Below are 13,646 nucleotides of genomic sequence, written 5' to 3'. Positions count from 1 at the left end.
TGGAAACCTGCAGTTCCTCTCCAATTGTTTTTCCAATGATGTCCCCTTGCTTTTCAATCAGATTATAAAGTTGAGTATTGATTGTCTCTTGCTTTTCAATGAATGCATGCAATGTTTCCTCAAGATTTCTTCTTGGAGGTGGAGCATAAGAAGGTGCATATCCATGAGAATTTTGGAAATTATGGTGTGCTTGAAATGGTGGTTGTGAAGTTTGTGCATTGTTGTTCTCACTCTTCCAACTAAAATTTGGGTGATTTCTCCAACCAGGGTTGTATGTTTGGGAGTATGGGTTGTGGTTGGCCCTTTGAAAACTGTTTAAAGCATGGGCTTGTTCATGGAGACATTCTTTAAAAGAAGGCAAGGTTGGACAATCGTTGGTTGAGTGTTCATTTGTTTCACAGATTTGACACACAATGTTTTCAACAGATTTTAATTGACCACTCTTTTTCAATTCTAGTGCCTCAACTTTTCTAGCTAAAGATGCAAATTTGGCTTGAAGGTCATGATCTTCCCTAAGGTTGTACATACCTCCACTAGATGTATGAGGTTGAGTTTTACTCGGTGCCTCATATGTACCCGCAGTGTCCCAATTTTGAGCATTTTCAGCTAACAAGTCTAAGTACTCCATTGCTTCATCAGGGTCTTTATCTTCAAAAGTTCCATTGCACATCAATTCAACCATTTGCCTATCTTTAGGTGTTAACCCTTCATAGAAATGTGAAACCAATCTCCATGTTTCAAAACCATGATGAGGGCAAGTACTAAGCAAGTCTCGATACCTATCCCAACATTGGTAAAATGTTTCTCCTGGTTTTTGAGTGAAAGTGGTGATTTGTCTCTTGAAAGAGTTTGTTCTATGAGATGGGAAAAACTTCTTCAAAAACTGTTGTTGCATTTCATCCCAAGCACGAATGGATCCTGGTCTTAAATTTTGTAGCCATGTTTTAGCTTTATCTTTTAATGAAAAAGGAAAAAGCTTTAATCTAATGGTGTTCATGCTACAATTTAAATTATTATATGTGTTGCACACCTCCTCAAATTCCCTTAAATGCAAGTATGGATTTTCCAATTCCAAACCATGAAAAGAAGGTAAAAGTTGAATAATACCTGGTTTAAAATTAAAATGAGATGCATCAGGAGGAAAAACTATGCATGATGGTGCACTTGTTCTTGTGGGATTCATGTGGTCTCTAAGTGTTCTAGCACGGTTATTCTCATTATTCTCATTATGAAGTGATTGATTATCTTCTTCGGCCATATTTTCTGAAAATGATGAGGATACCCTACAAAGTCTACCACTTGATGTACGTGACCACACTCTCATGCACGTGTAGGAATAAAATAAAAAAAAAGAAGAAGAAAGCAAAAGAAGGAGGAAGAAAACAAAATAAAAAGAAACAAAAGAAAAGAAACAAAGTTATATACAAGAAAAGTGAAAAGAGAAAATAAAATAAATACTATAATTTATACAAGAACTTACCTCCCCGGCAACGGCGCCAAAAACTTGACACGACGAAAAGATTGATGTCTTCTCCCAAGTGCAGGAGTGTCGAAGTAATAAATAACCCGGCAAGACCGGGGTCGAACCACAGGGAGGTTAATTGTACAAATTATAAACAACAATTATAAAACAACAATAACAACAACAGTAATAATAATAATAATAATAATAATAATAATAGTAGTAGTAGTAGTAGTAGTACTAATAATAATAATAATAATAATAATAATAATAATAATAAAGAAAGAGAAGAAGAAGAAGATGATGATGATGAGAACTTAGAGATGAAATATTAATGTAAGGATTAAACAATAATAATAACAAATGTCAAGGTTAGAGGTTCCACTAATGGTATATCAAACAAGTATAGTATAAACTCTTATTATTGAATTGGAAACCACACACAAAGGAGGTTCCAATCAGATTATATATTGTTAACATGATTACATTAGTCATCTTATTCAATTAATGCTAATACTTGTAAATCTCGTCAAGCATTCATGATTATAACTTATGTTAACAACAAATCAAGTTCCTTTCATAGCTCAGGTGTCGGTTATACCATACATTATGGGCTATGAAAGTGCCAAGCATTTGTTGTACCAAGTGTTATACAACATAAATCAAGATTAATCATTTAACAAGCAAAGTATTAAAGAGTAAACAAGATAACAAATATAAAACATGTTAGTATCAAACATTAAAGTCCATATTAAGTTTACATTATACTTATTCTCACACCATTAGTGTAACCTTTTCACCTTGACATAATTAACTTAGCTAGACATAATGAAAGAAAGCAAAATAGATAAACAAAATAAGAACATAAAAGTTAACTAAGTAAAGGAAAGGAAATGAAAGGCATAAACTTAATATTAATGAAAACAAAGCATAAAAAATACAAAGAGAGAAAGGAAGAGCATGATCTTGATCTGAACACCAAGATGCCTAAATGCATGGCAAATGCCTCCTTTTATAGGCCAAAATTGGGAACTATTGATTTGATGACTAATTGATAAGTGGGTGACCAACTTTTGACTTGGTGACAATCCTTATCTTCTCTTGTCTGCCCAAAAGTCATCAATCAATTCTTTCATTTATGTGATAGGCCTGCATTTAAAATGAATATTTACCACAAATTAAAGGTATCTTATATTTTTAGATATATTATTATAAAACATGCTTTAGTTAAGGAGTTATTGATACTTCAAGTGCAAAATGATGATATAAAACCATGATGAAAATGCACTTTTAAGTACTAATCAAATTGGATGCCAACATATTTAGATCCAAGAATCATACTACAATACTTTTCAATATTGATGATGGTGCATTTCAAGTTCACACCCCTTATAAACCAAGTGTCGATAAAGAATTTAGACAAATAATTAAGGTGGTCGATGCAACATTCACATATAGTAAATGACAAAGTTACCATCGTGCTTGTTCACATGTTCTTACAGAAAAACATCTTAATATAACCTAGTATGTTACCAACATTATAGTGTTTAGATGTATAAGAATACATGTGGGACCCCGTTCCATCCTTTATTTGATGAGTTGGAGAGGAATGAATATGTTAGTCTTCAAGTATACCTAAACCCTTCAAGATGGAAAACTGCATAAGGTTGATTAAAATCAACTTGATTGCATAATGATATAGATGTAAGAGAGGGGAATTCTTAATATAGATATGGGATATAAGGTCAGACATGGCATAATAAAAAAAAGTTACGAATACAAATAATATATGTAACAAAATACTCAATTACATATCTATTTATTATTGTTTGTAATGTAACTGTTTCTAATATTTATTTTCTAATTTTGAATTATAATTTGTATTTTTTTAGGTATAATTGAGTAGGATACCATATATGTAAGGTGTATAATCTTCATCTACTTATAGAGTTTCTTAGTACATGGTTCCTGGTCTGGTTGATCCTTTTATTCCATGATTGTAAGAGTATTGTAGATCAGAGGTTATATGAATGAGAATTTGTGTTTGTTTTTATTTTACAAAATTATTAATTATTGTGCTCATTATCCTATAACTCATGTTAATACATCAAACCTTTTTTTATTATTATTATATAGGATTTGCATAAGACATATTATAGATTCTATAAGTTAATATGGCTTCCAGATCTTGTGATGTCATACATTATACATGCGGGTTTTTATTATATTACATGTCTTCAACACATAAAGATGGATAATGACTTGTTCACGACAATTGTCAAAAGATGGAGATGAGAGCCTCACACATTTCACCTTCGTTCAGGGGAGATAACACTTACATTACAAGACATCACTATTTTATTTAGCTTACCTATAGATAGGTGAGCACTTATTTAATATTATGGTTATTCAAAATAAAATCACTTTATGTGAGCATGCATTCAGACGAGTGCCACTTCTAGAAATGTTTTAGGGGAGTATAAGATGGCTTTGGAAGGAATTTTCTATATTACCTGATGATTATGATGACAAGATCCTACGAAGTATACTAGAGTGTACATACTTTATATATTTGACAATATATTTTTCATGAATCTCAATGGAATGCTTATGCCATTGTTTTACCTACCACTGCTGGAGGATCTTGAATCCATTCCACTATATAGTTGGGGTTCATGCACCTTTGCATGTTTATATAGGCATTTTATATCATGTTAACTTGGAAAAAGCAAAGCAAGTTGGAGGATGTTTATTAATTTTATATGTAAAACAAATGTAATAAGTTTTTTAATTTTGAATGATACTTTTTATGTTATAGTTGGTTACTAGTTATTGTATGCTTTTTGTTTATGAAGCTATGACCATACGAGCATTTACACTTGGAGCGACCACAAATTGAGTCTAGATGTGTTATGTTTATTCAGGTTTTGGAGGTTGAGCAACAACTTCCATTAGGATACAAGTAATAACGTTATTGATAATACAAATTATGTTATTTCAATTAAGAGTATTTTTCATGGAAACATTACTTAATAAGTTTCATCGTTTTGTCATCTTATCATAGCAAGTTAGATAAACAATGATCAAATCAAATATTTTATAATAAATTACAATGCTGATGTTAAAATTAATGTTGGAATTTTTTTATATTAATAAATGTTGAGAAATAATTGCATAGGTTGATGTTGGTAAATTATGAGAAATAATTATTTATGTTAATGATAGTAAATAACAATAAATAATTGCTTGCATTGATGTTGAAAATTTTTTATATTGATAAATATTGGGAAATAATTGCATCGATTGATATTGATAAATGATTGAAAATAATTATATTGTTGATGTTTCATTAAATTGTGTAGAATTCTTATTCAGTAGATACTATGTCAATTGCTCTTGTTATATGCATATTAACCATGGACTTTTGGATATTGATTATCTCCTTTATATTTTTTGAGCTTATTAAGATGCATAGCTTGTTATAGATTTAAGGGATCAGTTGTATTTTATTAGTCGTTTGGGCAGACACTAATTGTAATTGGATAATCCACCATCTCCAGTATATATCGATGTGGGATGCATGAAAAAATTTTATTTTAAAAACGATGCATCTTGTAATTTTTGAGGAGGAATACATGATTTGGTACATTAACATAATATGTCTAATCATTACATTAAACTCAGCGCAGGTTCCTCCACGTAAGGAGATGGAGTATGAGCCATATGGATGTCGAGTTTAGAATGTTATAAGTATTTATCGATTAATAATTTATATTTTTTTAATATTACATTGAGCAATTGTTATATAGTAGTCAACATATTGCGACTGATCTTTGTGATCTCAATGATAATGGACTTGCTCGTTATTATGCATCTCTTTGATTCGAGACATGTCATACTATATTTGACCTGTTATGAGAGACATTGAGTTTAGATAATATTGTCTCAGAGGATGAGATCATACAGATAAATAGAAGTCATGTTATTAATAAAGCTAACCTATTCACTCATCGTCGCAGAAGACACAGATAGGCTTAAAGGTATTTTTATATTGTATTATTTTTTTAGTTAAGAGTTATTTTTATTTTTATTATTTTTTTAAATAGCTAATTATTATGCCGATTTTAATGTTGGCTTACATATTATGCATTTTTATACTTATTTTAAATAAGCATAATTTAAAATCATTAATTAACATGTGAACATCATGGCCATGTTGTTTAAAATTTCAAATTATCCATTTATAAGTTAAAAAAATGCACATTGTTATATTTTGTTATTGCCATTATCAATTATCTTTATAACTAATAAATAAAAAAATAATGTTTTAAAAATAACATGTATTAATTTGAAATTATAATTAACAAACAAAAATAATGTTAAATTATATAGTGGTTTAGGCTTTGTTTTATGTAAGATTTGAGGTTGGGTTAGACTAAAATTGTGTTATAATAACACAACTGCTATTCACATTAGAGTTTGTGTATTTAATAATAGTTATTGATATTAGCGGCTGTTTAATAAAGACGCTAATGATAATAGTGGTTGTTTAAAACAATTGTTATTTCTATTAGCGATTTATTAATTAAACTGTAATTCTCATTAGTAGTTGAGTAAAAGTTTGTTATTTTCTCTATCTTTCTGTTTCGTGTTATATTCTTAAATCTTTTATCAAATTGTACTAGTTTGGTAAAATTCACCATGAAATTAGCTAGAGGTTTGAAAAATAAGAACTTGACGCATACTCCACATCAATCACAATTAGTTAATACTAGTTAGGTGGTTCATGTTATGACGCGAGTCAACTTTTTTTTCATAATAAATATTAAAAAAAACTAAGATCCAAAATCATTGGGTCTACTTACAAAGCTATTATTATTATTATTATTATTGTTATTAATTTTAGCCTTTAAGAGACTTGGGTCAGGCAAAGATGAACGAGCTTATAAACCCAAATACCTGTTTGCGAAAGTGAGTGGATTTAGCCCTAACAGTTAGCTGCCATGTCCAGCACCTAGGGTCACAGCCTTCCATGCCCCGATAAAATTTAAATTGATTATTTTATTTTTAATTATTTTTTCAATGTCAAATGTATTCTATAAAAAAGTAACCCCACCACTCACTACATGCCTAGTAAGTTTTTGTGGCTATAATAATTTTATTATTATATTGTTTCAATTTATAGTTATCTATATCTATATAAATAGTAGAAGGAGGAGAGAGTTCTTTTAGTATATTGTATAATATAAGTTAAAGTTAGATTTAAAGGGTCCGGACCTTTATATATATATAAAGCATTTGATTTAATTGGGGCAGAAAATGGTGAATTTATTGTCTATTAACATGAAGTTGTGCAAGGATATTCTACTAGGCGCAGACGCTAACATAAAGATATATTCAAAATAGTTTTTGTCAGCACTATATAATGATAAATAGATTTTATTTAACTTGTGGATGATGCACAATCTGCAGTGAATTGATTGATTCCAAAATATCTTATAGAATAATTAAGATGCACCTTTTGCATTTTTTTAATTGTGGCTATGATACCTCACATATCTGCTCTGCCTTTAATGAAGATTTTGTTCAAAGTTCAAACTTCGGATATGGTAAAAAATTCACAGAACTGTATCAGTGAGATTTTTAATTACAAACAGAGAAGAAATAAAGTTTCATAGCAACGGCAATCATGGTGCTTACCTCGCCATGAAGATCAATGCTTGCCTTTATCTCAAATCATTCTTGCACGTCTGGTTGACTATTGTTGACTATAGAGTAATACAAGACATAAAACATGCCACTATTCCTAATAGAAAAATTGGGTTATTTTGCCTTTCCAAGACTGCATTCCATGAGTTATCAAATTAAAATTATTTCATTATCTCTTCTTCAATTTTCAACTTCAATGAAAAAAATAAAAAAATAAAAAATTTAAACTCATAACTGTTAATTATTAAATTTCTGATATCAAATAAAATAAATATTATAAATCAAAGTTGAATTAAAATATAAAATATATTATTTTTTTGTTCTAATCATTACTAGATGACATATCTAATATTTATAATAAAATAAATAGTAAAATTAGATTACTTCACCTTTCCAATACTAGATTCCATAAGTTATCAAATTAAAATTATTCTTTGATCTTTCAATTTCAAGCTTTTAATTTAAAAGAAGAAAAAATCATGACTCTTAACTATAGATAAATCTATATTAGCTCATTAAGAAATAAAGTTGATTGTGGTTATCGTTAAAAAAATAGTTAAATTTAAAAGTGATCAGTAAAAGCTGGCTTCATGTTTTTGATTAAAAAACTCTTATTCTTAAAGGGAATAGGAGTTTAACAGTAATCCATCCTATTCCAATCCTAATTAGATATTTTTATAACAATAAATATTTTTTTAATCTTTGTTTTAACCTAATATCAAGAAAAAGAAGAAGAAATGAACGTATTGATATGACGGGTTCAAGAGTTTAATTTAGATGATAATCGGCTTTCCTTTTGTTGATGGTCAACTTGTGGATTTGTGTTGATCTCCTGGTTTTGACCCATCAGATGAATGACTGCCCATCGACTGATCAAGACCAATGACTTGTTCAGTTGGTGGGCCGTCCTCAACCCAATTTACAGGCGAGGTTGGTGAAAGGTATTATCAACCTTTTATCGTTCTTGGCGTTAGCATAACCTGTCCATGCCTAAATGGTAAAACACGGCCGGTGTTTCTCCTAAGCCAAAAAATAAAAAAAAAAACAGTTTTGAGTCTTGTAGACAAAGCTTTCTACTATACTGATGAATATTCATAAATGGAAGTGGGATTGAGAAGGACTAGAGAGATTATTCAAATAGAGAATGGTCTTTGGGGGTAGAAGATGATAAGGCTAGTAAGTAGTATACAATTATTACGATAGAGTTCAAGAAAAAGTAGAGCCCTGTCTTTATTGGAGAGAAAATAATAATTATTTTTATTATAATAATTGTAATAGTAATGATAGTGTAAAGTAAGAGTATTCTCCCAAGAAGCCAAAACATTACTGATCACACACGCACCTCCTTATAAATTCTCCACATCAGTAATTCAATCTCACCTCACAGTTTGTCTTCATTCCTTTTCTAAAGAAAAATACACACACACACACACACACAAATATCTTCTTATTGTGCTAGTGAATCTTGAAAGCTAGCGAAAATGGTGGCCAAGAAGCCAAGAATTGTTATTATTGGAGCGGGAATGGCAGGTCTCACAGCTGCAAACAAGCTCTACACTTCCAGTAGCTTTAACGATATGTTTGAGCTCTGCGTTGTGGAAGGTGGTCCAAGGATTGGTGGGAGAATTAACACTTCAGAATTTGGTGGTGACAGGATAGAGATGGGTGCAACATGGATCCATGGCATTGGAGGCAGCCCAGTTCACAAAATTGCTCAGGAAATCCATTCACTTGAGTCTGAGCAGCCGTGGGAGTGCATGGATGGATTCTTGGACGAGCCAAAGACCGTCGCTGAAGGCGGGTTCGAGCTTAGTCCATCTCTTGTGGAGTCAATATCCACACTCTTTAAGAACCTGATGGATTACGCCCAGGGGAAACTGAATGAACGTGAGGAAAGCAGTGAAGAGGTTAATTTCTGCAAGCTTGCAGATAAGATTTGTAAGATTTGTCCAAGCAATGGCGGTGGTCCTGGAAAGCTCAGTGTTGGTTCTTTTCTCAGACAAGCCCTTAACGTTTACTGGGATTCTGTGAAAGAGCAGGAACAGATCGAAGGGTGTGGTAATTGGAGCAGAAAGTTGATTGAAGAAGCCATATTTGCAATGCATGAAAACATTCAAAGAACCTATACTTCCGCGGGTGATCTCTTGACTCTAGATTTTGATGCAGAAAGTGAGTATCGCATGTTTCCAGGTGAAGAAATCACCATTGCTAAGGGCTACTTAAGTGTCATTGAATCGCTAGCTTCAGTTTTACCTCATGGCCTTATCCAATTAGGCCGCAAGGTCGTAAGAATTGAATGGCAGCCTGAAGCTCACCAATCAAGCGAACATGGTGGTGCTGGTAGGCCTGTGAAGATACATTTCTGCGATGGATCAATAATGTCAGCTGATCATGTTATAGTTACAGTTTCACTCGGGGTACTTAAAGCTGGAATTGGTCCAGATTCAGGTATGTTCAACCCCCCTCTTCCAACTTTCAAGACAGAGGCCATATCCAGGCTAGGATTTGGTGTTGTGAATAAGTTGTTTTTGCAACTGAGTTCAAGGCACGATGGCAGAGATGGTGATTACAGCAAGTTCCCATTCCTGCAAATGGCTTTTCATCGACCAGACTCCGTATGGAGGCATAAAAAGATACCATGGTGGATGAGAAGGACAGCTTCTCTGAGTCCAATTTATAAAAATTCTGGTGTGTTGCTGTCTTGGTTTGCAGGGAAAGAAGCTCTTGAGCTCGAAACTCTTAGTGATGAAGAGATTATTGACGGAGTGTCAACAACAGTATCTAGCTTTTTGTCACAACCCCACAAACAATTGAATTCTAATTCTCATGGAGTTTGCAATGGGAAAGAGAAATCTGTGGATGAGAATAGAGTTAGATTCGCCAAGGTATTGAAGAGTAAATGGGGTAACGATCCTCTCTTCTTGGGATCTTACAGTTATGTTGCAGTTGGATCGAGTGGCGATGACCTAGACACATTGGCAGAGCCATTGCCAAATATTGATACTTTAGGATCTGCTCCACTTCAAATTCTGTTTGCAGGGGAGGCAACACACAGAACCCATTATTCTACTACTCACGGAGCTTATTTTAGTGGTCTTAGAGAAGCCAGTAGGCTTCTTCAACATTATCATTGTGTTGGGGTTTAGACACTTAGTGGTTTAATTTTAATCTTTTTTTCTAAGACACTTAATTTTCTGATATCTTTTTTTCGTTCTTTCAATTTCCTTGCGTCTAAAACATCTCTCTCTCTCTCTCTATAGATTTGAGTACTACCAGAGAGCAAAAGGAAAAGGAAAAGGAATGGGATTAGGGAGGGATGAAAGAGATAGATGGGGACATTTTTAGATGTATTGCTGAATTACAGAACCTTCTTTCCATTTTCTAATGCTTTCTCTTTGTTTGTGATTGCGCGAGTGTGGTTTCTTTCTCTATTTTAAGTTCTATTTGATCTTCAAAGCAAACCAATTAAGATGGTGTTTGTTTGGCATTGATCGAATATTTTCAAAGTTCGAGGCAAAAAACAAAAGAAAGCTTTGGATCCCACCTCTTTGTTAAGTGTATCCTTTTGCTTCCTCGGCCGACAGGATCCGATAAACCCGGCTCTTTCCAGCTCGGAGTCTCTTCATCAGTTGCCCTACATCTTGTCTCTCTGCCCAACCCCTTGTTAACTCCAAACACAACTTGGACATGGAATTTACACCACCATCACACAGCTAGGGACAATCAATGAGCTGGCTGTAAGGGTATGTGATTCACATGAAAATCTGGATATGAACCGAGCCTGGGGTCCCATGGCATGCCACACAGTACATCTACTGTATCAAATTGCAGCCATGATGGGCCAACAGAGATGCGGTCAATTAGACTGGTAGCCAAAATGTCCTTACCAACGAGACATGGGTGGAGATGCGTATCGTCTCCTGATCGCTTTCGTCTTTAGTGCTGAAGCTCCCTCGTAGCCAGGGGAGGGGAGGGACCCATAAAGACACGATAGGTCCCCTTCCATGCATACGTGAGTTTATGCGTTTAACTTAACTACTCACCGCTCAGTAGACAACAACAGTAGCCTACTGCTTGACCCACCACTTGTTTGCTACCCGGTGGTACCATTAGATTTCTCTACAGACACCAAATCCTTACTCTGCATGCTACAGACAGAAATCGACTGTCCTTATTAACACAAATACTTCTGTCCACGAGCCTCTCAATAATTTCTTTATATATAATATCTTCTCAGCTGAGATTAAACCCACCAATTTACGGACCCGATCGTGCCTGGTTTTGAGTCCATTTTTTGAACTCACATCACATCTTTTAAAAGCTAGGCTCCTTGAATCCAGTACCAGTTCATATTCAATGTCACACAAGGGAGGAGGAGGAGCTTTTCACTAACCTGAGAGAATCATTCCAGTTGGTCCACAAGCTTTTCAATAATTGTCTAGCAATCAATCGCCTTCAAATGTTCTACTGCTGCTGCGTATGCGTGCCAACAAATTCAATCGAAACAGGGTCGTAGATACCATTTGTTGTCTTCGGGTTGATATTTTCTTGATATTCTTATATCATTTTAATATACTAATATCGGAAACAAATTGAAAGAAAGAAAGATTCCACATCCAAAACTCTGCGGACTGTATGGTCAAATCAATGGAGAGGGATGCTGTTCATATATCACAGAGAGTTTAAGATTTTCCTGGCTCTCCCGGAAAAAAGAAAAGAAAAGAGGGAATGGCCCACTTGCTGTCTCTCTTTGCCACTTGTTCAATCACTCTTTGATGATTGTGCATATCACATCCCAATCTGTCACCCAGTCATTTGTCTGGTTCATAAACAAACAAGAAAGAATCCCCCATCCTCCATTACCCTCCACAGTCCACTCCCACCCACTGGCCACCGCCTCATCCAACATGTTCATTACTTACCTTGACCCTCTTTTATTTTGGCCTCTAATCATCATTATCAACACCTTTAATCCTTACACTTAATTGGTTTAATCAAATCTCTAGTCCTTACTTGCCACAAGCATAATTTGCCATGACCATACCCTCTGATCGATTTACAGGTGTTTTCAACAATCAAAAACCCAGCTAATTACAGTTCGAAGCTAAGGATTGGTATCCCTTGTATCGTATAAATTGAGAGAAGGAGCTGAGATATCCCCGGTACTACAAAGCATGCAAATACATTTCTTTAGCTCATTGAGTTTGGGATGATATTTTTAATTTTTACTCAATTTATAATATAGTACGAGTAATACATTACTTGGAAGGCTTCAGAACAATACTTTCAGTTATTCGGTTGGGTGGTTCTTATGAAATTTTATGGAAAGAACAGGGACAGCATTTCTTTGTCCTTGTAGCCTGTAGGTGTCCAATAGCTTTAAAACAATGATCCATTCTCTCTCTTTTTTTTTCGCAAATCTTAGATTAAAAGTCTCATGATGCATTAGGAGCTGTCTACTTTATTCTTTCCAAACGATGCAGAGTAGCTTTTCTATCCTTGAGAGAACTAATGATATTGAAAGAGAAGACAAAGGGCATCTAACATCTGCTTTGCAAGGTCCTTGTGATGATAGGTAAACCCTTTAACTAAAAAAATCAAGTAGATAATATCAAAAACAATTTTATGTCAAGGAATCTAGGCGTCTATTCATAGAGGAATAGGGCCATTGGAGGGCTTCCCCAACTCTCACAATGTAACAATTAATCATCAGCTTTTCTGGCCCAGATGACACTATCTCTTACCTACAATCGGATTTATGATGATGCAAAGCACCATCTTTTTTCCAAGATCTATCCTTCACTTCAATTCAAGACACAAAATCTCTTCATGGTTTTGTCCAATTCATTCAAATTCATCGCCTAGCAATGTTAAAAAAACTGGTAGTTAAAACCAAGCCTATGATCTGCAGCCACCTACATTTTTGCTGGTAGGGAATCCATCATTCAGTTGGTGAGCTCTCAACAACAGCTAGCAAATACTGGTTTGAAGATTGCAGGTCTTCTATATTGTTCTTGACTAGGTTGCTGTCCAAAAAATCGAAAAAGATTGTCTTTAAATTGGTGTTAAGAAACTTTCAAAAAGAAGATTTAGTAATTAAAAAAAAACTAAAATTCACTGCATTGAAACAATATAATCATTATTTTTCCCTCTTATAAAAAAAACTTAAAGAAAAAAAATAAAACGCTCTTCTCACAAGATCTATTGATCATTGTCAAAATAATCACAGACAAACTAGTTTTCTAGTTTCTTTTAACATAATGAAATGATTAAATTATTTTTAAAAGAAAAAATAAATAAATTGAGGTATCTAAAGTTTTTTTTTTTTTTGAATTTTCACATCTTAAAACACATTAAAATGACTAAATTACCACTATAAGCTAGAAAAAATTGAACGAGTGTCCAAATGTTCTATTTTTTTTTTATCTTGGATTGTTAATTATAATTAAGTTGAGTAAGAGAAAATTTAATATTT

General features: G+C 33.4%; 1 protein-coding gene across 1 annotated transcript; it reads left to right on the top strand.

The window, feature by feature from the left end:
* The first annotated feature begins 8,204 nt into the window (after positions 1 to 8,204).
* On the top strand, positions 8,205 to 10,391 carry LOC105117099 (probable polyamine oxidase 5). The gene has a single exon (XM_011014644.1). It carries the CDS (start codon positions 8,653 to 8,655, stop codon positions 10,315 to 10,317), a length of 1,665 nt encoding a protein of 554 aa, XP_011012946.1. The 5' UTR covers positions 8,205 to 8,652; the 3' UTR covers positions 10,318 to 10,391.
* The last annotated feature ends 3,255 nt before the right edge of the window (positions 10,392 to 13,646 follow it).

Source organism: Populus euphratica, unplaced genomic scaffold, assembly GCF_000495115.2.
Source record: "Populus euphratica unplaced genomic scaffold, PopEup_1.0 scaffold1174.1, whole genome shotgun sequence".
Classification (NCBI taxonomy): Eukaryota; Viridiplantae; Streptophyta; class Magnoliopsida; order Malpighiales; family Salicaceae; genus Populus; species Populus euphratica.
Note: the sequence above shows the minus strand (reverse complement) of the source record. Positions and strands in the feature narration are given on the sequence as shown.